The 23,343-nt window shown below is 37.7% G+C and overlaps 1 protein-coding gene across 8 annotated transcripts in view; it reads left to right on the forward strand.

Annotated features, from left to right (window-relative positions):
• Lama2 (laminin subunit alpha 2) overlaps positions 1–23,343 on the forward strand; it is a 647,931-nt gene that overhangs the window by 136,653 nt on the left and 487,935 nt on the right. For all 8 annotated transcript variants that reach the window (XM_063264627.1, XM_063264628.1, XM_063264630.1 and 5 more), the window contains exon 2: positions 17,383–17,553. In XM_063264627.1, the coding sequence (XP_063120697.1) occupies positions 17,383–17,553 (171 nt within the window). The remainder of the gene's footprint in view (positions 1–17,382; positions 17,554–23,343) is intronic.

The following is a 23,343-nucleotide window of genomic DNA, read 5'->3' on the forward strand; positions in this document are numbered from 1 at the left end:
TGCATTAAAAGTAAAAGGAGAATTTTAAAATAAAATGTCATATTCTGTAAAGTCATTGCTGAAGGACAAGAAAGAATGAAGACTTATTTTTAGTCCGAAGAGATGAATTTGAACAGAGTTTGAAGGAAACACTTCTAGAATATATGAGGAATAATTCATGTGGAGACATGAACAGCATCTAGAGAAGGTAGGAAGTTGGGTGGTGCAGTGAGCGAGAAGACGGGACTCATTTATCTACAAAATGACTCTTTAATTGAGAATTAAATAGGAAAAAATTAGAATACATTTTGATAGCTTATGTAGATTACAGTGATCGTGTAAAATACTTTGATTTCTTAGAGGAAATTATATTGGAGTTAACTGAAAAATATCTCAGGTTCTAGAGATCTATGGTGATAAAGAAAGTGGACTTCTGTGATCTTTAATCTACACCAATGCATAGGAATCTAATAAATTATCTTAATCTCTTTTAATGTAAATGAAGACTGCTGCAGTATCATGGAGAATAATCAGAATTTAAAAGGACAATAAAAGTAACATCTGCAGATTGTAACGAAGGAAGGTCTGCTTCATCTTGAGCCCACGTTTTGTGAGCATAAAGCTATAATCTTGCTTTATATTCTACTTGTACTACTCTATGCAATGTCCACATCTATGACTGATGCCAGCATTTGCCTCATGTGTTGTATTTGTGTTCTGGTTAATTCATTTGTCAAGTATTTGAGTATTTTATTGGGTCCGGCATTACATTGAGCAGGTAAATTATTAGACAGTATTTTCAATCTGGTTTAGAGAGAAATAATATTATTTTCATGTATAATATTGAGGCTCCAAATTTAACCATTTTGTTTCATATACATGATTTCCAAATCTGACAAGTGGGCAACGTTTATGTTTCTAAAGAATAGCGTTTTTTTGAACATGTTTGCTGTTGTCAAGCAAATATGTAGTGTTTTCAAAATGGTGCTTATATTCCTTGCTTTGACATAGTTGGGACAAGTTAATATTTACAGTTTTGTGAGTGAATAAATCCTTGCACTGAAAACACACCATTTGATAAGCTAACCTTGAGTTCTGAATACATTTAGAGCTCAGAAGAATGTGGTCTCAGGCTTAATCATATAGGTATATTCTTATTTAAGTACTTAGCATATTTTCAAGTTGCAGTTATTATTATTATTTTGAGTCAGTGAACCATATTTGGAATATTTCACTTAAACTGCGAATTCAAACTTTCAGAGTTCCTGCTCGTGGCAATAGTGACAGTCCATAATAATAAGGAAAAAATGGCCAGCCACTGGTTGTAATACCAAGACCAAATCCCCAAATATGTTTTCCCCTCTAAAGCAATTTCAGGATATAATACCTACTTATGAGTTCGGATGACATAATATAGTTCTAAGTTAGCCAACAATACAGGAATAGACAAAACATTAGTCAGGATTCAGGGAGAGAACAATACACAAATCAGATGTTTCACACAGGAAACAAAAAAGCAATTTACTGGGAAAGCAGAAAATCTTATGGTACTAGAACAGGATGATGAAGAAATTACTTTACATACAAGTGTGGGGGAAAATAGCTAGAGATACCAGAGTGAACTGAGATTTCATTAGGCATCAACAATGGAAGCTCTAACAATCATGCAGTTACATACCAGAGAGTATAAATAAGAGCATGTCATGTGCGGCAGAACATGAAACCTCAGAAGTGTATAGAATTTTAGGCAGTCATGTTGTTGGAGTGGGGGATGAAAACTGATTAAAATTATTTAATTAGAGCACAGTTGCATGAATGCTTCTGTAGCAGATTTCAGATAAAAATTTCTCACTTTGGGTATCTTTCTTGTAGGGAGAATAACACTCCCAATTCTTAACCTTCCTTGGAAACATTAAAGAGATGTTTCCCTTTATCTCAAATAGGATAGAATGCAACTGCTGCCCCAATATGAGTGCCAAGCTGATTGGGAATCAGTCAGTGTAACAGGGGCAGCTCATTTTAGTGCAAGAGGCACTTTCTTCATGTTGTAGAAAGAAATTCCCCTGTCCCAGCGACAATCTCTCTTTGGAAGAGTTGGGGTCACAGACCTACCCTATTACATTGGCTTTACTCGGGTTTGGGGGAGCCAAGCTCACAGATCCTCACTTGAGCTCAAATATTTCATTCACCAACTGAGCCATCTTCCAACCTCCGGTGTCCACTTACCTTCAAAGACTTAGGGTGACCAGTTGTAAATGTCTTATCTCTAATTATAGAGTTAGATTTGCTAGGATATTTAAGGTCTCTCTGAGTCTCATCTGGAAGCTGCTTCCTAGGGAAGCTGCTGGGTGAGAGGACGATAACCGGTTCAAAGTCTGTCCTCATTTCTTCTCCAAGCTTGGGTGCTGATCCTCACCTAAGAATGTAAATACCAGCCGGGGCTTGTTTCCCTGGATTTCTGTCTCTCTTATCATTGCTCACCTTCCGATTGACTACAAGCTAGACTCCATTTCCTTATCTTTGAGACTCTCTCTAGATCCTTTTCGTTTTTAATATGGCAGTGTGCTTTCTAACATGCATTCAGAAGCTATGCTACATAATTTCCACTGCATTGCTCGGTAGCTCTATGAAAACAAAGGACTTCTCTTGTGCCTGTCACTTTGGGACATTAGGTCTCAGTTGAATAACAGATAGAGAAATTCAGTAAGCACGTGTTGGACACTTTCAGAAGAACCTACATTTGGATAGAAAACTGTGTCTCACATTAGAAAGCCATCTTTCATTGTTGATATTCCTTGATTTGCCTTCTGAAATTTAGTTAACGTTGCCTACCCAGTATATGTAAGAGATTTATGTGTGAGAGAGAAGAAGGGAGTGAAGGAGGGAGAAAAGGAAGGGAGGCAGGGAGGGGGGAAGGAAGCAGGGAGAGAGGAAGGGAGGGAGGGGGTAGGGAGGGAGGAGATTCAACCCAGAGAAAAGTAAAAATACTACTGTAAATTTGAGTGTTCCATATGTTTTATCCATAATGATTCGAAGGTTCATGATTCAAGTACCTGACAAAGACAGATGCATGACTTGTCTTTTCTTATTGGCTCTATTTAAGATCAGATACAGTATAATGAATGTACTCCACGTTGAACTTTTCAAAGGTCATAGTCTAGGGTGATGCACTCATTTTAAAGGATATTTAATGATTTTTTTGCTATTGATTGATTGAGTGTGTGTGTGTGTCTGTCTGTGTGTGTGTATTGTCAAAGACCAGTATCTGAGAATGAAAAGATTAAGATACCACAGGCACAGCCTCCAAGGAATTGAGAGTCAACTGGTCACAGAAGGGTGTCAAAAGACAAAAATAAAATTCTGACAGAAAACTCATTATGTGTGAGAGTTTACGTGTACTTGGTAAATGAAAAGCATTATTAGCAAAACTGTGCCCAATGACTGTAAAATGCTGATTTTTTCCTACTTCAAGTAGTTACAAGAAGAAGCAGAATATTTGTGTTTTCCTGCATTTTTATGAGTGTGTTCAAACAGCTGCTAGAAAACAAAGTGTTTTCCTATAAACAGTCAGATTTCACTTTAAAGGGAATTTGCTATAAAACAAGTTTTTCCATAAATGTACTAAAAGTGTATAGAATTTGCCTTGATAGCACAAAACTGAATTAGATGCATATGTCAGCTATAAAGCCCCCACTTGTCTCCTGGTCTGCCTCATCTCTTATTCTAATTCCTAAGCCTACATGTTAGAGTGAGGCCTGGTACAGTTTAAAATGCAGTGGGAAAGTTCTAGAAGCTATATCCTAGTTAATGGTACTGAAAAGTATATTCAGTTGAGTAATCCACTTGTGTCTTCTAATCTGTGTTAAAAACATAGACTGGGGAATGTGAACAAATTAAAAATAGCTCATTAAAAGCACACACAATATGAAAGCTTTGTTCATGTCCCAACACAGAAAATGTTAAATCCACCAAGAAGAAAAGTGTGGTGTTTTAAGAAAACAGTTAACAAAGTAAATAGGAAACACTGGCTTTAAGCACTTTCTATCTGCCTGTCACTAGAACAATAAAAGGAATATCTCATTGTATCTTGTTTTTATTGTGTTGGTTCCTTGCTTCCTTAGTTTTTATTTTGTGAGTAGCATATGTAGGGCTGTGCTGGTTGTTCAGAACCGTCCCAAACTTTATACTGAATTCTGAGACAATTTTCAAATGGGAGGAAATTTCCCTGGACCTTAAGTGTATCGCTCCCTGCATTCTTAGAATTTGGTAATCAGCACCAACAGAAAGAAAAGCAAATATCATTTCTTCCACCACAGAGTTCATATTTCACACATTTTTAAAAATTATATATTGCATTTAGTTCTTTACAAGAAAAAAATTGTCAAGCATTATAACAGAAGATGCTATCTGGTGCCTTAGGCCTATGATTATAGTTGCTTGGAAGTCTGAGAGAGAAGGATGACAAGATCAAGAACAACCTACATAAGCAAACAACCTTGTATTGGAATAAAGAAATGAAAAAATAAAAAATAAAACCAGGTGTGGTGGCACATGCCTTCAATACCAGCACTTGGGAGACAGAGGCAAGCAGATCTCCATGAGTTCCAGGACAGAAAAGCAAGTTCTATAAGGTCTACAAAAAAGTTCTAGGACATCAGCCAGACTGTTCTACAGAGGACCCATATCTTGTGGAGAGGGGAATGAAAAATTAAAACAAAGATTGGTTTATAACCCAATGGTAGAATGTTTGGCTAGTATGTAGTATGTACAAAGCCCTGAGTTCAATCTCTCTCTCTCTCTCTCTCTCTCTCTCTCTCTCCTTTCTGTTTTTTCTCTCTCTGTCTCTATCTCTCTGTCTCTGTCACACACACACAGACAGACACACACACACACACACACACACACACACACACACACACACACAATAACACCACTTGAGAAAACAGAGAAGACAAAGTGGAAGGAAGAAACAATTTTAAGAGATAGGAAGGTTTAAGGAGTGGGTGAATGTTACATAGCAAAGACTCTTCTAGAATCATGGGGAAGAAAAGCAAAAGCATTGCCTTTTCTATAAGCAGCCTACTAAGAATGGGAATCTTGAGAATGGGATGGTAGACCTTGTTGGTCATTGCAATAATATTACATTTTCACACACATCCAGAGTAACAGTCTGTTGAAAAAGTCTTTTGAAAAGGAGAGACCTAGTCAAATTTGCATCTCACAGAAGATTCATTTTATGTATTTAGAAAATGTTGAAAGAAAGGGAAAATGCTATCAGGAGCCTGCTCAGAGGTGACTGCAGAAGTCCTGATGTTACAAATCCTTCTGACTTGCTTCTACATGTCGACAGTGGTGCTGGAAATACGGCTGGATTTAAAATTGGCTTAGAATTAGAATAATACTGAGTGGTAAAATGACATGAATATTTATTGATTTCCAGTTTTCATCATGATGCCTTTGGTGGACCAAGTAGCATACTAGAGAAAATGAATCCAGGGTATGTGCTGGGTAAATTTTAGAACATGGGAAATCCCCATCTTTCCTTTGAGCAGAGTTTTGATGTGTCTTGAACATCTGAGAGGACTCACCAGGCCGGATGAGGGTAAACAAGTCTAAAGCTTAGAAACATTTCTCGCCTGCAGCTACAGTGAAGAGTTATTGACCCCAGAGATGACTTGGAAGTATATGAAATTATTGGGAGGAAAGAATGAAATAAGAGTTTCCAAGGAACTTCATAGAAACAAACCAAGTGTGAAATAAATGAAAGCGCCTTTTATTTTCACTCCTGTAGTCCTCTTAAGCCAGGGTAAACAGAAAGCATAACCAGATTTTCATGTGGGTTTCATCAATAGAGATAAGAAATAAAGGAGCAGATACTAAAGATCATGTAGCATCTTCTCTCCCGAGGGAGTTGCATTCATTAGAATACGTGTGAGTCCCATCTGATAATTTTGCTTGAAGGCCATAATTGCAAGCATGTACTTCTGGTATAGCATTGGCATATTTTTTATTAAATCATTGACAGCAGAAATAGACAAAGTTTTTCTGTTTACTTTTCTGTATTACAAAGACCTTTCCTATGCTATTGCCACCATGAGTCTCTCGATTTCAGCATTAGTGCGTTAAAGACCTGCCAACGCGATCTATGATTTGAAGGGTTGGTTTTGGAGTAGGCGGACAAGAGAAGGTGGTGAGTGTATGTGGTGATACTGATGAAGTGGGGCTGGAAGGAACCTGGAGGAAGTTGCTTCACCCCAACTGCCACCGCAATAAATATTTGGGTACCCTCGTGCTAGAGCCTTCCAAAGAAATGTTTCAACAAAGATAATTATTTTTTAACATACTGATTTTTGAAAGCCATTGGGATGCCTATTCAGGATTCTCTTACAGGAAGAACATAATCAAACCAAACAAAATGGTGGGTGGATTGCCGCTTTGTCAAGTGGCAGGGAGGATTTCCGGGCCCTGTGTAGGGACTAGAAATGCAAGGGGCACAGTGTTTGCAAGAAAGCAGGATTTTTGGTAAGGAAGGGAGCAGAGTTTGGTGGGGACCTGTTTCCAGGGCAGTTCAGTTTGAGATTAAAATACATCCAATCTAATTCAAAAGGTATCTTGCAAAATTTGAGGTTTTTTTTTTTTTTAACTTCAAGAAGCATGTTATAGTAAGTACTTTGCCAAGCATAGTCTGGTTAGAACTGGCTTCATAAAGTATGTTCAGAAACTAGGAGAGCTTGATGTACAAATATCACCGTCGGAAACCACTGTTTTTAGACTAATGTGATTTTCTGTGTACTTAGAATCCTACCAAGTGTTTGGAATGCAGTGACAACTATTTTCTCGGGTATGGCTAAATTTTAGACCCCGCAAAATTGATAAGGTAGTTTTGCTTTAATTAAAAGAATGGTGTCCTTTGTTAAGAATGCAGTAATGTCTTCTAAGCTGGACCAAGTGGATGAGAAGCTATTTGTATTTATAAAGCTTAACTCTATTGCGGTGCCTATAATACAGAGTTAATACAGATGCCTCTCAGCTGATCATGTGCACAGCCAATGGCAGATCACGTCTGTTTTATTTCTCTTTGGGTGATGAAAGAAGAAAGCCTACATTTCATCTTTGTCTATTAAAAGAAGAAACCCTCCACAGACTAAGAGTTGTGTGACTTTTAAAATTAATTCCACAGAGGAACATGAACTACTTTTTATTTGTTTGTTTCCGGTGACCAAAGTAAGGCAGAGACCTTTGGAAACGTTCTGTTCTTTGGGAAGGGCAGAGTTAAGTCACGGATTTGCAAGCCATGCAAACAGAAGTGGAATACATTGTCTCCTGGCTTCTTTGCTTCTGGCCAAGTAGATTCAACATTATTTCTCTCCAAGCGCTGTGTGTCTGGACGGCTATTAGTTCAAATTGGGCTGATTTTTCAGTTCTGTAAAACTCTCCATCTGCAGTGTGGATGGACAGCATTAAGCTCCTTCCCGTGGTGCACAGCTGGAAGCCATTCTCCTCAACATTTTGTTTCCTTCCAATTTTGTTTTATACTAGTGTGTTCCTACACACCCACATAGCTGGGATTTCAGCAGACAAGTGTCTCTTTTACTTCCTTGACACATCTTAGAACATTTGCAATTGGCATGTTCTCTTTTTGTCTTTTAAATAGAGAATCACTTGCAAACAGCCCTGTTTACACGCATGAATATATTTAAGATGCTCCACAGACCCAGAAACCGAAATGGAAAATTAGAAACATTCAAACAGCCCCATTCCACACACTATTTTTTTCTCTCAGAAGGTGATAGGTGCTTGGCAGGAACTCGGAGAAGAAATTCTGTGCACCCAGACTACTATGACAAGAAGGGAGGAAATGACAAGGAAGAAGTCAGAGATCTGCCATGTGTTATTAATAATACATGACTGAAGACCACAATTAAAATAAGCATATTGAAAACAGTTGTTTCAGTGACTCAAGGATTTTTCCCAGCAAGCCACCAAATACCACTGAATATCAGTTGCATATATTAACGTGGATATTTCAAGCTATATTATGAAAAATAGCCAGAAGCATTCTTTGAAAAATTGAGTACATATATATGCACACACACACACACACACACACACACACACGTACGCACACACACACACATGCACGCACATGCATGCATATATTCACAGGTGTCCTTATAGGAGCCTTTGCCTGTTAATTGAGAAGTAAAATATTGTACTAATAATCATAAGTAATGAAGATAGCTATTCCACAATATTTAGATTATTAACCCAAAACCAGAAACAAAAGCTGTCTGTGGAGTGTTAATGCCACATAGTATCACATTTTCTTGAGTATATACACTAGGTACATTAGATATTTTTAAATGATATTTAAAAAGTTTGTTCAAATTTACACCAAGATAACACAAGTAGAAGATTCAATGGCTGAAAAGTAAAGAAAGATGTTTTTCCCTTTAAATTCAATCATTAAATGACGCGTGGCTATGGATCATCATTGGCTTATTGTTGGATCTTTTTAAAAATAGTTGTAATTGGTTGCTGCAATTGGTGCCTGAGATCGGTGGTTGGACTCTCACTGCGCATGCTCAGGTTACCAAGAAATCGGGCTGTTTTGCTGTGGGCAACAGGAAAACCACAGTTTTGTTTTCTTATTTTTTTCCCCATAAATATCTCAACGAGGCATCTGTGCATAGGTATCTCTCCGTTTTTTCCACTTGTCATAGGATAGAAAGAAAGAAATAGAAAAAATAAAAACAAAGAAAATAGATAAGGAGCAGGGATGCAGAACAGCAAGCCACCCAAAAAGTTTCCTTTATTTTCCAACCACGGAAAGAGTTTCCTTCAGTTTTCTTGCAGTTGGCTAAATTTTCGAACAGTTCCATATTTTTATCATTCCCAGACTCCCGTAAATGTATGGACATCGTGGATGTGAGTCCTCTCCAGAAAGAGTATCCAGTGCATATTTTAGTCTCATTTAATATATTTTCATTTCAGTGGTATCAATGTTAGCTGCTGTTATTGATATACTCAGTTATGGACTAGATATCTACTGCACAGGACTAAAACATTATGAGGTTTATAATAAAATGTGCTAAGTCACACCAAGAAGGAAACAAACTCAGTACAGCAAAATCAGGAAACAAATCCACAGAGTGAGGGGGATTTGAGCTAGGTCACAAGAGTTTGAAGTAGCTCTTTCTTTTTCTTTTTTTCTTTTTTCTTTTTTAACCTAGACCATTTTTTTTCTTTTAAATTGGGTATTTTTTTATTTACATTTCAAATGTTATTCCCTTTCTCAGTTTCCCAGACATAAATCCCCTATCCCATTCTCCTGCCCTTCTATAAGGGTGTTCCCCTCCCCAACCACCCCCCCTTCCAACCTCCCAAACATTCCCTTACACTGGGGGCATCCAGCCATGGCAGGAACAAGGGCTTCTCCTCCCTTTGGGGCCCAACAAGGCCATCCTCTGGTGCATATGCAGCTGGAGCCATGGGTCTGTCCATGTATAGTCTTTGGGTAGTGATTTAGTCCCTGGGAGCTCTGGTTGGTTGGTATTGTTCTTATGGGGTTGAAAGCTCCGTCATTTCTTTCAATCCTTTCTTTGATTCCTCCAACTGGGACCCCATTCTCAGTTCAATGGGGTTTGCTGCTAGCATTCGCCTCTGTATTTGACATGTTCTGGCTGTATCTCTCCGGAGACAACTATATTAGGCTCCTGTCAACATGCACTTCTTTGCTTCGTCAATCTTATCTAGTTTTAGTGGCTGTATATAAATGGGCTCTATGCCCATGTAGGGAAGGTTCTGAATGGCCATTCCTTCAGTCTCTGCTCCAAACTCTGCCTCCATATCCTGTCCTATTAATATTTTTGTTCCCCCTTTTAAGAAGGAGTAAAACATCTGTACTTTGGTCGTGTTTCTTCTGGAGTTTCCTGTGGTCTGTGGATGTTATCTTAGGTAATTTGAGCTTTCGGGCTAATATCCACTTATTAGTGAGTGCATATCATCTGTGTTTTTTGTGATTGGGTTACCTCACTCAGGATGATATTTTCTAGTTCAATCCATTTGCCTATGAATTTCATGAAGTCATTGTTTTCAATAGCTGAGTAGTAATACATTGTGTATATGTACCACATTTTCTATTTCTATTATTCTGTTGAAGGACATCTAGGTTTTTTTCCAGCTTCTGGCTATAATAAATAAGGCTGCTATGAACATAGTGGAGCGTGTGTCTTTGTTGTATAATAGAGCATCTTTTGAGTATATGCCCAGGAGAGGTAGCTGGATCCTCAGGTAGTGCAATGTCTAATTTTCTGAGGAACCTCAAGACTGATTTCCAGAATGGTTGTACCAGTTTGCAATCCCCCCAACAATGGAGGAACGTTCCTCTTTCTCCACATCCTCGCCAGCATCTGCTGTCACCTGAGTTTTTGATCTTAGCCATTCTCACTGGTGTGAAGTGAAATCTCAGGGTTGTTTTGATTTGCATTTCCTTTATGACTAAAGATGTTGAACATTTCTTTAGGTGTTTCTCAGCCATTCGGCATTCCTCAGCTGTGAATTCTGTTTAGCTCTGTACTTCATTTTGAATAGGGTTATTTGGCTCTCTAGAGTCTAACTTCTTAAGTTCTTTGTATATTTTGGATATTAGCCCTCTATCAGGTGTAGGATTGGTAAAGATCTTTTCCTAACTGTTGGTTGCTGTTTTCTCCTAACGACAGTGTCCTTTGCCTTACAGAAGCTTTGCAGTTTTATGAGGTCCTATTTGTCGATTCTTGATCTTAGAGCATAAGCCATTGGTGTTTTGTTTAGGAAATTTTCCTCAGTGCCCATGTGATCAAGACTCTTCCCCACTTTTTCTTCTATTAGTTGAGTGTTTCTGGTTTTATGTGGAGGTCCTTAATCCACTTGGACTTGAGCTTTGTACAGGGAAATAAGGATAGATCAATTTGCATTATTGTTCAACCTCCAGATGAACCAGCACCATTTGTTGAAAATGCTATATCTTTTTTTTTATACTGGATGGTTTTAGCACCTTTGTCAAAGATCCAGTCACCATAGGTATGTGGGTTCAATTCTGGGTCTTCAATTCTATTCCATTGATCTACTTGCCTGTTTCTGTGCCAGTACCATACAGTTTCTATCACTATTGCTCTGTAATACTGCTTGAGGTCATGGATAGTGATTACCCCAGAAGTTTTTTTGTTGTTGAAGACAGTTTTTGCTATCCTGGGTTTTTAGTTATGCCAAATGAATTTACAAATTGCTCTTTCTAACTCTGAAGAATTGAGAAAGAATTTTGAATCTGTAGATTCAATTTTGAATCTGTAGATTGCTTTTGGCAAGATAGCCATTTTTACTATATTAATCCTGCCAATCCTTGAGCATGGGAGGTCTTTCCATCTTCTGAGATAATTTTAATTTCTTTCTTCAGAGACTTAAAGTTCTTGTCATACAGATCTTTCACTTAATTGTATGAGTCACATATTTAATGTTATTTGTGCCTCCTGTGAAGGGTGCCATTTCCTTAATTTCTTTCTCATCCTGTTTATCTTTTGAGCAGAGGAGGCTACTGATTTATTTGAGTTAATTTTATACCCAGCGACTTAGCTGAAGTTGTTTATCAGGCTTAGTAGTTCTCTGGTAGAACTTTTGGGATAACTTAAGTATATTATCATATCATCTGCAAATAGTGATATTTTGACTTCTTCCTTTCCAATTTGTATCCCATTTGGCCTCCTTTTGTTGTCTGATTCCTCTGGCTAGTACTTCCAAAAAGAGCCCAGGACCAGATAGGTTTAGTGCAGAATTCCATCAGTCCTTCGTAGAAGACCTCATACCAATATTGTCCAAACTATTCCACAAAATAGAAACAGACAGAGTACTACCCAATTCCTTCTATGAAGCCACAATTACATTTATACCTAAACCAGACAAAGACCCAATAAAGAAAGAGAACTTCAGACCATAATTTTCCTTATGAATATCGACGCAAAAATATTCAACAAAATCCTCACAAACTGGACCTAAGAACACTTCAAAACGATCATCCATCATGATCAAGTAGGCTTCATCCCAGGGATGCAGGGATGGTTCAATATGAATACTATATAAAAAAAACTCTACAGAAAAAAAATGACATGATCATTTCATTAGATGCTGAGAAAGCATTTGACAAAATTCAACACCTCTACATTAGGCCCATACCTAAACATAGTAAAAACCATATACTGCAAACTGGTAGCCAACATTAAACTAAACTGAGAGAAATTTGAAGCAATCCCACTAAAATCAGGGACTAGACAAGACTGCCCATTCTCTCCCTAGTTATTCAATTAAGTAACCCTTTCATAACTGAAAACAATGCAGTATCATATTCATCAATAACAGGAGTTAATTATTGCTATACTTCTTCTGGGTTAAAATTACCCACAACAAAACACATCAGCCATTCCTGAATATAGCATTCATTTATACCAGGTAAAAGCACATCTTAACCGATGTATATGTTTGTATAGTACAAACTATTGGCAGGAGCACTGCTGTGGGCAGAGTTTTCTTTAAGCCTCTTCCCAGATATGTTCTGCCTTTAAAAGCAGCAATTATTTCCCAATTTGATTTTTTCCAGAGATTAAGTATGACTGCTTACATTAATTTCTTTAAATTTAATTTTTATTTACTAATTTTTTTCACTCATCTATGTTTCTACTTTTTTCTGTTATATCACAATTTTCTATTTATTAGTTAACTAATTTTATCAATATGTGATTGATTTAAACTTTTCAGACAACTGAATTATGTGTTTGTTATTTCAACTGTGATAACAAGATTTTTAAATTTCTTGCCATTGCAAGCATTATACATGTGTGTGTCCATGAGTGTATATCAGTTAATATAACATAAAACAAAACAGATTTAAATGCTATTCCTGTTTGATGTTCATATCTGTTTGATCTCAGCAGTGATCCCTATTGAGATTTATTTCAGTTAAATTTTATCATTTCTTTGTTTAGGAATCTTTTTTAATGTGTATTGAATTTTGTGAAAGATTCATTGTAGAAACTCTAGACTCTGTTATGTTCTTATGAATAATGTTTACCTGTCTTCTGTGTTGGTAACTAACTGCATTCACACATCTGACTCAAATCTCTACCATCTGTGCAGTTCTACTAACCCGTTAGGGTGGAGTTCTTAGCATCTAACCTTTGGGGAGCATGTGACATGGTGGGGTTAGGGAACTTTCCTGCATTCCTCTGTACCAGTATTTTCCCACATCACTTGAACACTCTTATGGCTCCTCGGTTTTGCTCTTTGATCCTTCAGGGAATGAAAGTGGGTTTTGTGAAATGATCCCATGTCATTTCCTTCTTGTACACACATGTGTCCTCTTCCCTGAATATTCACCATTCTTCAGATCTGACAGCAGCTCCCATGTCAACAGACTGTCAGATATTTAGGGGATTTACAGCTTCTATCCGTGGATGCTTTAGTGCATAATCCACACATGCCAACATAAATGGGTATGCCATCTAATAAAGAGGCATGCGATGTAAATATGCCCACAAAACCAGTGACCTTGTAGTGAATTTTCTAAATATTTGCCATATGGGAGCAAAATTTTTATTAGTTCATTTACTTAGATTTAAACTTTCCCATGTTGTCTAGTTACATGTGAAAAATAAATATATTGCTTTGTAAGTAGTATGAATATACTTTTTTCTCATATACATGAAATATGAAAGGTAAATAGTCATTTGGTTTACACCAGACTTGGTGTTTTATGACTGTAAATCTGGCTAAATTTATTTAGAGTCTACTCAGAAAATCATCAATCATGGTGATATAAAATAATAACTACTAGGTTTTTATGTCATTAAAATTACAGAGTCTCAAATTAAACTGAGCGACTCTAGGTCAATAACTCTTAGAATGTTCATCAGCTATTTGTAGGTCTCTTACACTCCTAATGATTACATAATCTTATCAGGTGACTCATATCAATATGACAATAAGTATCACCCTGATGCTTTTGAGAGGGAATGAATGGGAATAGCCTAATAGGTTTAGCATATAATGAAAACGTATTGCAATCCATAATATGACATGCCAAGGAGTCAATAAAAGCTCAAATATCGACCAATTCTTCGAATTGGTCATTAACAACTAATTGAGAGCCTTCCAAGACCATTATCCTGTACTGATTTTTTTAAACAAACAGAAAATAGTGATAAAATTTGATAAAGCAGCTGCTCCCTGAACTTGAAGCAAGGCAATTATATTGTGAAGAGGTTAATTTTGAGCACGCAGTCAATATGTATAGTAGAAACAAATCAATGGGAAAGAAGTGAAAAGGGCTAAATGTTAATTGTATTAATATCTTCAGTATAATGTTTAAATACCCGAGGAAGCAATAATGGAGTGATAACTATGTATTTTGCGAAGTATATAAATTGTTAAGATTTTCAGATGATCAGGGTCTAAGTCTTCCTCGGGCAATCTGAGATTCCAAGAGCTAGGCTCAAATTACATTATCCGTCTTAACTGTGTGTTACTCATCAATGAATTGTACTGCCTTGTAAAAGTGCAATTACACAGTAGATGATTGGGAATCCACATTATGAAGAACAGAGCATAGTTTCTTGATCAATGTCACTTAGGCATCTATAATCCTCTTATGTCTCAATCTTTTTCATTCATTTTATCCACATATCCCTGTGGGGGAAATAACATGGAATTTTATTTTTATTTTGATATTACAAACCTAGAATACACACTAATTAATGTGATCCTTCCTGTCTCTTTCTGGTCCTTCTTTTATGACAGCTTTGACCTTTGATAGCACAGGACTGGTCTCAAGCCCTATAGCACCGTACCACTTGAGAAAAGATGTCTGTCAATATTGGCAAGATAGGACCAATGGCCATGTGAAGTTCAAGACTTCATATGTTAGGAAGAGACATATAGTTAAGGAAAATTTGACAGAATCAAATTCACAGGTTCCCGAGTAAGTTTTAGACGTGTCCCAGCAGGCCATGGGTAATATATATATTTGCTAAATGTATGTATGTATATATGTATGTGTATATATGTATAAATAATTCATATATGTATATATATGAATAAACAAATAACAAACACACAGGCTCTCCTAGAAAGTGTTAGGCAGAGTGTTTTCCTACCCAACCTCATGTTACTACCCAAAAAGAAAGATCTAGCTCTCTCCCAAGCAGAAAACCATACATGTGTTTTTCTTTTTACACTATTGTGTTGTACTTTAAACTTTTGAAGAAGAGGGGAAAGTTGTCAGCAATGACACCATGTGATGCTCTGCTTTGGTGAATCACTCTATATACTCTATGTGTAACTGTCTATGTCCATGTCACATACCTACCCAAAGACATTCTCTTATGTGCTAGGACAAAGACCGGTTCAAATACTCTGACTGCTTGAGTCCAGCCCAGGTACCATTTCCTCTGCCTGGCACACCTGTTCTTTCCTGTAAACTTCAGTATTTTTCCCAAGAGCTCATTTACATTTCCTTACCTCATAAAACTCATCTTAGTACCTCTCAAGTGTTTGGATATATGGCTTTGTGCATGCTCAAAATATCTCTGAAAGAATAATTGTACAGTAGCACAAAGGGGTACAGAATGACAGAGGAGGAAGACACCTAGATGAACCTTAATTATTTCATCATATATAATTTACTAAATGAGGGAGTAAAATGTCTAAAATGAAGAAGTATTTCTCCGGAGACTTAATTCTTTAAAATTTGCCACTTGATAACTTCGCAAAATGTAAGACTATTTCCAATAACATTTATTTGGCTTGAAGAAAAGACAAAATGAAAAATAGAATGCATGCCTGTTGGGTGAGCTCCCTACTTTTTACAAAACATTCTCCATTTTTTCATGAGGTAAATATAGTATTTTAGTGACGGGCTAATATTTCTCTGAACAGCGATCATAACATGACTCATGGATAGAATGGTTCATTGTGTGAGGACCAGAGATGAGATGAGTAACTTTTACAAAAGAGTGGTTGAGCTGGTCAGTGGGATTATGTAAACGAAGTTAATGTTAAATACTAGAAAATGAGGAAAGTTGTAAATGTCAGTCTCTTGGGTCAGGCACCAGGGGTGGGAAGCAAAACCTTGCTGCTTGCCAACTGTATCCCAGGCAAGTTATTCAGCGCTTAATGAAATGAAGGTAAAAGAGCACACAGATCACATGACGGTTTTGTGACACAGATTAGTCCCCAAAGATGAAAAGCACAAGAACAGTGGCAGACGCAGACAGAACAGTGTCTGGCATGCTGTGGATGTACATTAATAGGAAAGGCGATATTAACATAGGCAGCTGGTTCGGATTGATGCTTGAGCCAAGATGGCACCTCTCCATTTTGCAGATACTGAGTCCTAACTATGTCTTCACCCTGTGACAATGCCTGAAATTAAGGCAGAAAGCGTTCATGAGTTGCTAAATCCAAGGGTCTCAGTAAAACACCATGTGTAAAGTAAAGTTCCAAAGGGCTTTTTGTTAACAGCCGAAGCGATACAGAAGTAGCTGGAACATTTACAGAGCCAAGAGAAACTGAGGGATTAAGAATGTTCCAGGTACAACTCAAGTCCACTTACTTGACATCTCAAATATATCTCTTCCATGATGAGGTTTCAGTTAAAGAAGGACTTTTGATGAATGGTTTTACTGCACTATTACTGAAAGGAGGTTCATAGAATGCAAGTTGTGGGGAGCAGAAAGGCATCACCTAAACAGTAATGAAGAGACTCCACTGGGTTCCCAGTGCAAACAAGAGACCTCTCCAGCTTTGCCCTGAGCTAGGCCTACATAAGTCAGATCTTTCCATTACATCCAAATGAGCAATTTCTGGCCTAAGACCATTAAGTTCTATGATAAAGTTTTGGTGGTACAGAAACCAATAACAAATAGTTTTCTCCAGTCTACACAGAAAGGTGTTGTAACATCAATCTATGCTAAATGGTAATTGAGGCATACAAAAACCATAAGGACCATAAAGAACATGAGTATATAGTTGTATAGAAATTACACATGCCATAGCTTAATACTGGATATAAATGACATGGGATACAGAAGATTCTGATAGAATAATGCCATCATATTAGGTATGTAATGTCTTGTTTGAATAACTATTTAAATTAAATACTAGTGGCTGAATGTTAAGAGGACATCTTAAAACCCAGAAACTATTGTAAAAAGTTCTTTTAATAGAGTACTTTTGATGCACTGTGCTGACTTAACTCTGTTATTTAGTTGACTACTAATTTCTATTTGTATTGATTTACTTCCCTGAAAAATGTCAGTTAAATTGTACTTTAAAAATAAAGCAAAAAAGGTCTGATCCACTTCTGTCACCTTTTCTCAGGTTTATTTCCTGCTGTCCTGAATCTTGCTTCGAATGCGCTCATCACAACCAATGCTACATGTGGGGAAAAAGGACCTGAGATGTACTGCAAGTTGGTGGAACATGTCCCTGGGCAGCCTGTCAGGAATCCCCAGTGTCGAATCTGCAATCAGAACAGCAGCCATCCATACCGTATGTATTGTATATGGATTTTGTATGGCGCTGAATGGAATCAATGCGAGCACGCGTGTGCGCGCGCGCACACACACACACACACACACACACACACACACACACACACACAAAGCCATTGAAGCCAAATTGCATTAAGTTCAAAGAACTCATGAGCCTAAAAATTCCAGAATTTTCTTTTACTGTGAGTTTTTTTATGAATCCTCTTTTTCATTTTATAAACATTTAGCATTAGTGTCTCATACATATACAAAGTTCAGTAGTAGAGGGGAATTAACTAGTCGAAGTTCTAAGGAAATTATTAGACTCCCTGGTTCAGAATGCTCTCTGGGGATTTGCCGATTCACGTGAGACGTGACTGTTCAGTGGTTACTTATTTTCTAGGTACTGTTCTTCAGACCCAATAGGAAAAAAGTACGTTCGGGTTTTCAGCTAGTGAGCCAAGGATTCATGGACACAGGTCCTGTAGTGAGAGAAGAGGGTCATAAATTCAGTTTCAATGTGAGAGAACTCTTGGCAATGAAACCATGATAAAGTGGAAACTTAGGTCAAGCATGAACCAGTTTAATAAGTACAAGTATAACAGAGAGAAGAAGAGAGAGGCGAGAAGGAAAACAATCAGAATAAGACAGAAAAGCTTGCTTGTAGAAAAGATGTATAAGTAGTTAAGAATGCTAAGAACTGAAATTGTTGAGACTCGGAGAGCAGAGTTTCAACATGTGTGGAATGTAGAAGCTGGATCCGGGTCAGGAAGGGTCCTCCAAACCAATGGACAAGTATCTGAAGAAGAGGAGCTTGCTAAGCTGTTCAATTGCCCTCTGTGAACCAGATATCTATTTCACAGAATAAGTACAGGTACTATGACATATACTATGATCAATACTGGAACATAAAGTAACATTGTAAATATTCTTTGTCATAGAGAAATTGAGAAAATCAGGGGAAGACAAAATGTAAATCAGGCACTAAGAACAGGCCAAGACCTACATTCAGGGAGGGAGTCATGTATAGACAGAGAGTATACAAGTTAGTAAGACTAACTGGATTATCAAAAGAAGTAACACATAAACCTAGATATGACACGACAGAGCAAAAAGGGAATTAATCTACTAATTTTAGAGATAAAGGCCGATTCAGAGATATGTTTTAGAAAATATGTCTGCGTCTATATTGATTATCTAGAAAAGACATTGATAGAATAAATACTGAATGGAAATTGAAGTGCTGATGATAATTTTATAATTAGACAGTTTTCAAATTTGGTCAATTTAAATTTCCTTTGTATGCTATTTTAAACACTGTTTTAGGTTGGCCTCATAATAAAGAATAAAGTACCAAGATTTCTCAAACATTCCTTCCCTGGCATGTGTGTGCCTCCTAACAAAACTTCAGTGTTTTCTCCCCATCTACAGTGCTGATTTGCACACAGAAACCTACATTACACAGTGGGTCTTACTCTGAGTAATGCACAGCCTCTGGGCTTGAACAAATATATAACGTTCTTTTACTATATTGAACTGTTTCTTAATGGATGAGGAAGGAAGAATATTTTGCAATTTGTAGCAAATAATGAAACTATGAGAGAGAGAGAGAGAGAGAGAGAGAGAGAGAGAGAGAGAGAGAGAGAGATGACATCATGTCAAATTTATAAATTTAAAAACTTGGATACTTATATTTCCATATATAGGGAATATGGATATTTCTGTGATTAAAATTGCTGATCTTGTATATCCAGAATATTTGAAAAATGAAGGTATTTCATGGAGGGCATCCATGAGGAGATTTTTTCTTTTAGAGACTCTGATGTGAGCATGGGAGTTGGGAGAGATAGGTTTTGCTATGTCTGTGTTTTGATATATTAAGAACCAAAGGCCAGTGTTAGAACTTGAAGAAGCATTACTAGGTAAGAGAATTACTGTACATAATCTAGTGATAAAGACTTAAAAAATTCAAGGCAAGGAATTAGGAAAATGTGACATCTAGTTGAGAGTAAGGAAGGATGATGGAGGTGTAGATATTGAGTCAGGCTTTAAAAAAGAGAAGTTAGGAAATAAGTAGATGGACTGTCAAGGAGAATTCAGAGACAGTAGAGGAGAAAAAACAGGAAAGAAATGAATTAATGGATATTAACTTACCTCTTCCCTGGGGATAGAGATGAGATCTGATGAACAGAAATTACCATTTATCCAGGGACTGGTAGCTCAAAGTTTCCATTAAGACATGAGGGTCGTTGGAATACCCACGATACAATTCACAAACCACATGAAGTTCGAGAAGAAGGGAGATCAAAGTGTGGATGCTTCAGACTTTCTTAGAAGGGGGAACAAAAATAGTCATAGGAGGAAATACAGAGACAAAGCGTGGACCAGAGACTGAAAGGCCATCCAGAGCCTGCCCCACCTGGGATGCATCCCATATACAGACACCAAACCCAGACAGTAGTGTGCATGCCAAGAAGTGCATGCTGACAGGAGCCTGATATAGCTGTCTCCCGAGAGGCTCTGCCAGAGCTTGACAAATACAGAGGTGGATGCTCACAGCCAACCATCGAACTGAGAACAGGGTCCCCAACGGAGGAGTTAGAGAAAGGACTGAACTAGATGAGGGAGGTTGCAACCCCATAAGAGGAACAACAATATCAATCAACCAGAGCCCCCAGAGCTCCCAGGGATGAACCACCATCCCAAGAGAACACAGAGAGGAACCTATGGCTCCATCCACATCTGTAGCACAAGATGGCCTTATTGTGCATCAATGGGAGGAGTGGCCCTTGGTCCTATCAAGGCTCGATGTCCCAGGGTAGGGGAATGTCAGGGTGGGGAAGTGGGAGGGAGTGGGTGGATGGGTGAGGGAGCACCCTCATAGAAGCATGGGTTGGGAGTGGGATAGCGGGTCTCTGGAGGGGAAACTAGGAAATGAGATAACATTTAAAATGTAAAGAAAAATGCAGTTAAGAAATATATTTTAACATTTAAAAAGTGAAAGTCTGGAAGCCTGGCTATGGTGGTAGGGGGATGATGAACGTGGGGCGGAAGGAAGGTGTGCTGTGTGCATAGATTAGGGTAGGAAAGAGAAGGATTAGAAAGATAAATGTGTTCCCAGCACTGTTTATGCATATAGAACATATGTTTTGTCTTAGTCGGGGTTTCTATTCTTGCACAAAACATAATGACCAAGAAGCATGTTGGGGAGGAGAGGGTTTATTTAGCTTACACTTCCACATTGCTGTTTTACCAAAGGAAGTTGGGACAGGAACTTACACAGGGCAGGAACCTGAAGGCAGGAGCTGATACAGAGGCCATGGAGGGGTGCTGCTTGCTAGATTGCTTCCCCTTGCTTGCTTAGCTTTCTTTGTTATAGAACCCAGGACCACCAGTCCAGGGATGGCCCCATCCGTAGTGGGCTAGGCTCTCCCTCCTAGATCACTAATTGAGAAAATGTCTCAGAACTGGGTCTCATGGAGGCATTTCCTCAAGGGAGACTCTCTTTCTCTGTGACAACTCCAGTTTGTGTCAAGTTGACACACAAAACCAGCCAGTATATGTATTAAATATGAAATTAAAATGTTCTTTATATTATGGTCTCTCTCTATATATATCTATAATAATATTTGTAATTCATTTATAATAACAATATAATTATATTATATTTATAATAATATAAATATAAATGTGTTTATAGTATATACAGAATATAAGTACATTTAAGTATGTATATATTTTATACAAAATGTAGAAAGATGAAAGTGAGTAGTATCATAGAACCAGCATTAGTGATGCAGAGTTTAGAATGTTAAGTAACTGAGTAGAGTCTCCTGGTTGGAGAAATGAATGACTCATCCCCTTGCCCAGCCGAGCTGCAGACCCATCTTGTCACCCTCTGTCTTTAATTTGGGATCTCTCGCATCTCAGTGGAAGATACTTATATTTCGACGAGGACACACCGAGTTTTTCACATCAAAGCCAGAACTGATTCTTTCAATGAAGGAAGGTGCGTGGGAGGAGTGCGGGCTTCTCGGCTTGCTCACGTGACTTTTACGCACTTGTCACAGGGATTTACTTCGCGTTACTTTTCAGTGTGAGCGGCTTCATTGCCTTTCAAAATCAATTTTGATACCGGAAACTCAGAAAGAATAGGCTCTGACAGGGATAAAAATTTGGCAATAAATTATGTGACTATGTTCGAGTAAAAGTTGGAGTATCAGATGGTAAATTTCCACACGTTCAGGGACCTTCTAGAATGAATCTGCAAGGCCCACACTGACCAGGTGAAAAAAGTGAAAGGTGAACTCTCTGGCTGCTAGGAGTTTGTGCTTCTTAATTAAAACACAAACTGTTTGAGAAACTGCCTTATGACACCCCAGCCAGTTTTTAGATGCAGTTGCCTCTCGGTTTGACTTTTACAGTTTATTCTGTTGGTGGATAATGTTTCTATCTTTTTTTTTAATAAGGGAAATCTGCCAAAAATTAATCAGTATATGAAAATTATAATTATTAAAGCAAGAGTTTTGGTTTGCTGTTGATACATATCCCCATCTTTTTCCTGGCTACTTCTCATATCAATTTGACCCGAGGTAGCAAATGTCAGGATTCCCACTTAAACAGGTTTTCTTGGCAGTTACTGAAAACTATGAATTTTGTTTGGATGTGTGTGTGGTATATCTGCATGCTTTACTTCTATACATGATAACAGCAATGACAAAAAAAAGTCAGGAAGATGTGGGAATGTTATCTATCTATCTATCTATCTATCATATATATATTTAACTATCTGTAAGGACAATGCCAATAATATATTATGTATTGCTCCCAATGTGCTGATTTTTGCATTCACCCACACTACCAGAGACATTTGTTGGTATTCAGTTATGTTCCTGCCATTTGCTGTTCTTATAAAGGGACATTATACCTGGCATCAACAGAATCCACCTGGAACTGATTGTTAAATCCTTCCTCAGCTTTCTTTTATTAATAAGATAGGATGCCTCATCACAATGGCCTGTTGATGTGATAAGACTTGTACAAAGTCAAGTCCATGGAACACTGGCAATGCTATATTACCATTCTGTCCTATATTGTCATAGCTAGATTAAAACATGAACATCAGACTTTACCTAATTTATGTTTGTTGTTGAAGATTATAAAGAAGTCTAAACAAAATTAACATCAAAATATTCACTAGGTAAAAACGGCAAATTTAATCAACATTCTTTCATGTATTCATTCATCTATATGAGTACACAGATGTGGTGTGTGTGTGTGTGTGTGTGTGTGTGTGTGTGTGTGGTGTCCTGTGGCATGTGAAAAGGACAGAACAGAACCTGGAAACTTCCCATCTTTGATAATGAGATATTGTCTGTCATTTTTTCCTGGACCTTGCCTAAACAAGTATGCTGGCTGGTCAGAAAATCCCAAGGGTTGTCCTGGAAAAAGTTCCAGTACAGTCCAAATTCTAACTAGGTTCTGAGGTGTGGAGCAAATTCACACACACCTACATACACATGCACACACATACTCATACACATACACACACACACACACAGACATACAGACACACACACAGACATACAGACACACACACAGACATACAGACACACACACAGACATACAGACACACACACACACACACACACACACACACACACACACACACACACACCACTCTGCTCTCTTGGGATTTCCCTGCTCACAAAATAAGTACTTCACTGACTAAACTATATTTCTTTCTTTTAAAGATAATTTTTATATTATATCAGATTTTTATATGCAAAAACCAGTTTTTATTTTTATC

Source organism: Rattus norvegicus, chromosome 1 (genome assembly GCF_036323735.1).
Source record: "Rattus norvegicus strain BN/NHsdMcwi chromosome 1, GRCr8, whole genome shotgun sequence".
NCBI classification, from domain to species: Eukaryota; Metazoa; Chordata; class Mammalia; order Rodentia; family Muridae; genus Rattus; species Rattus norvegicus.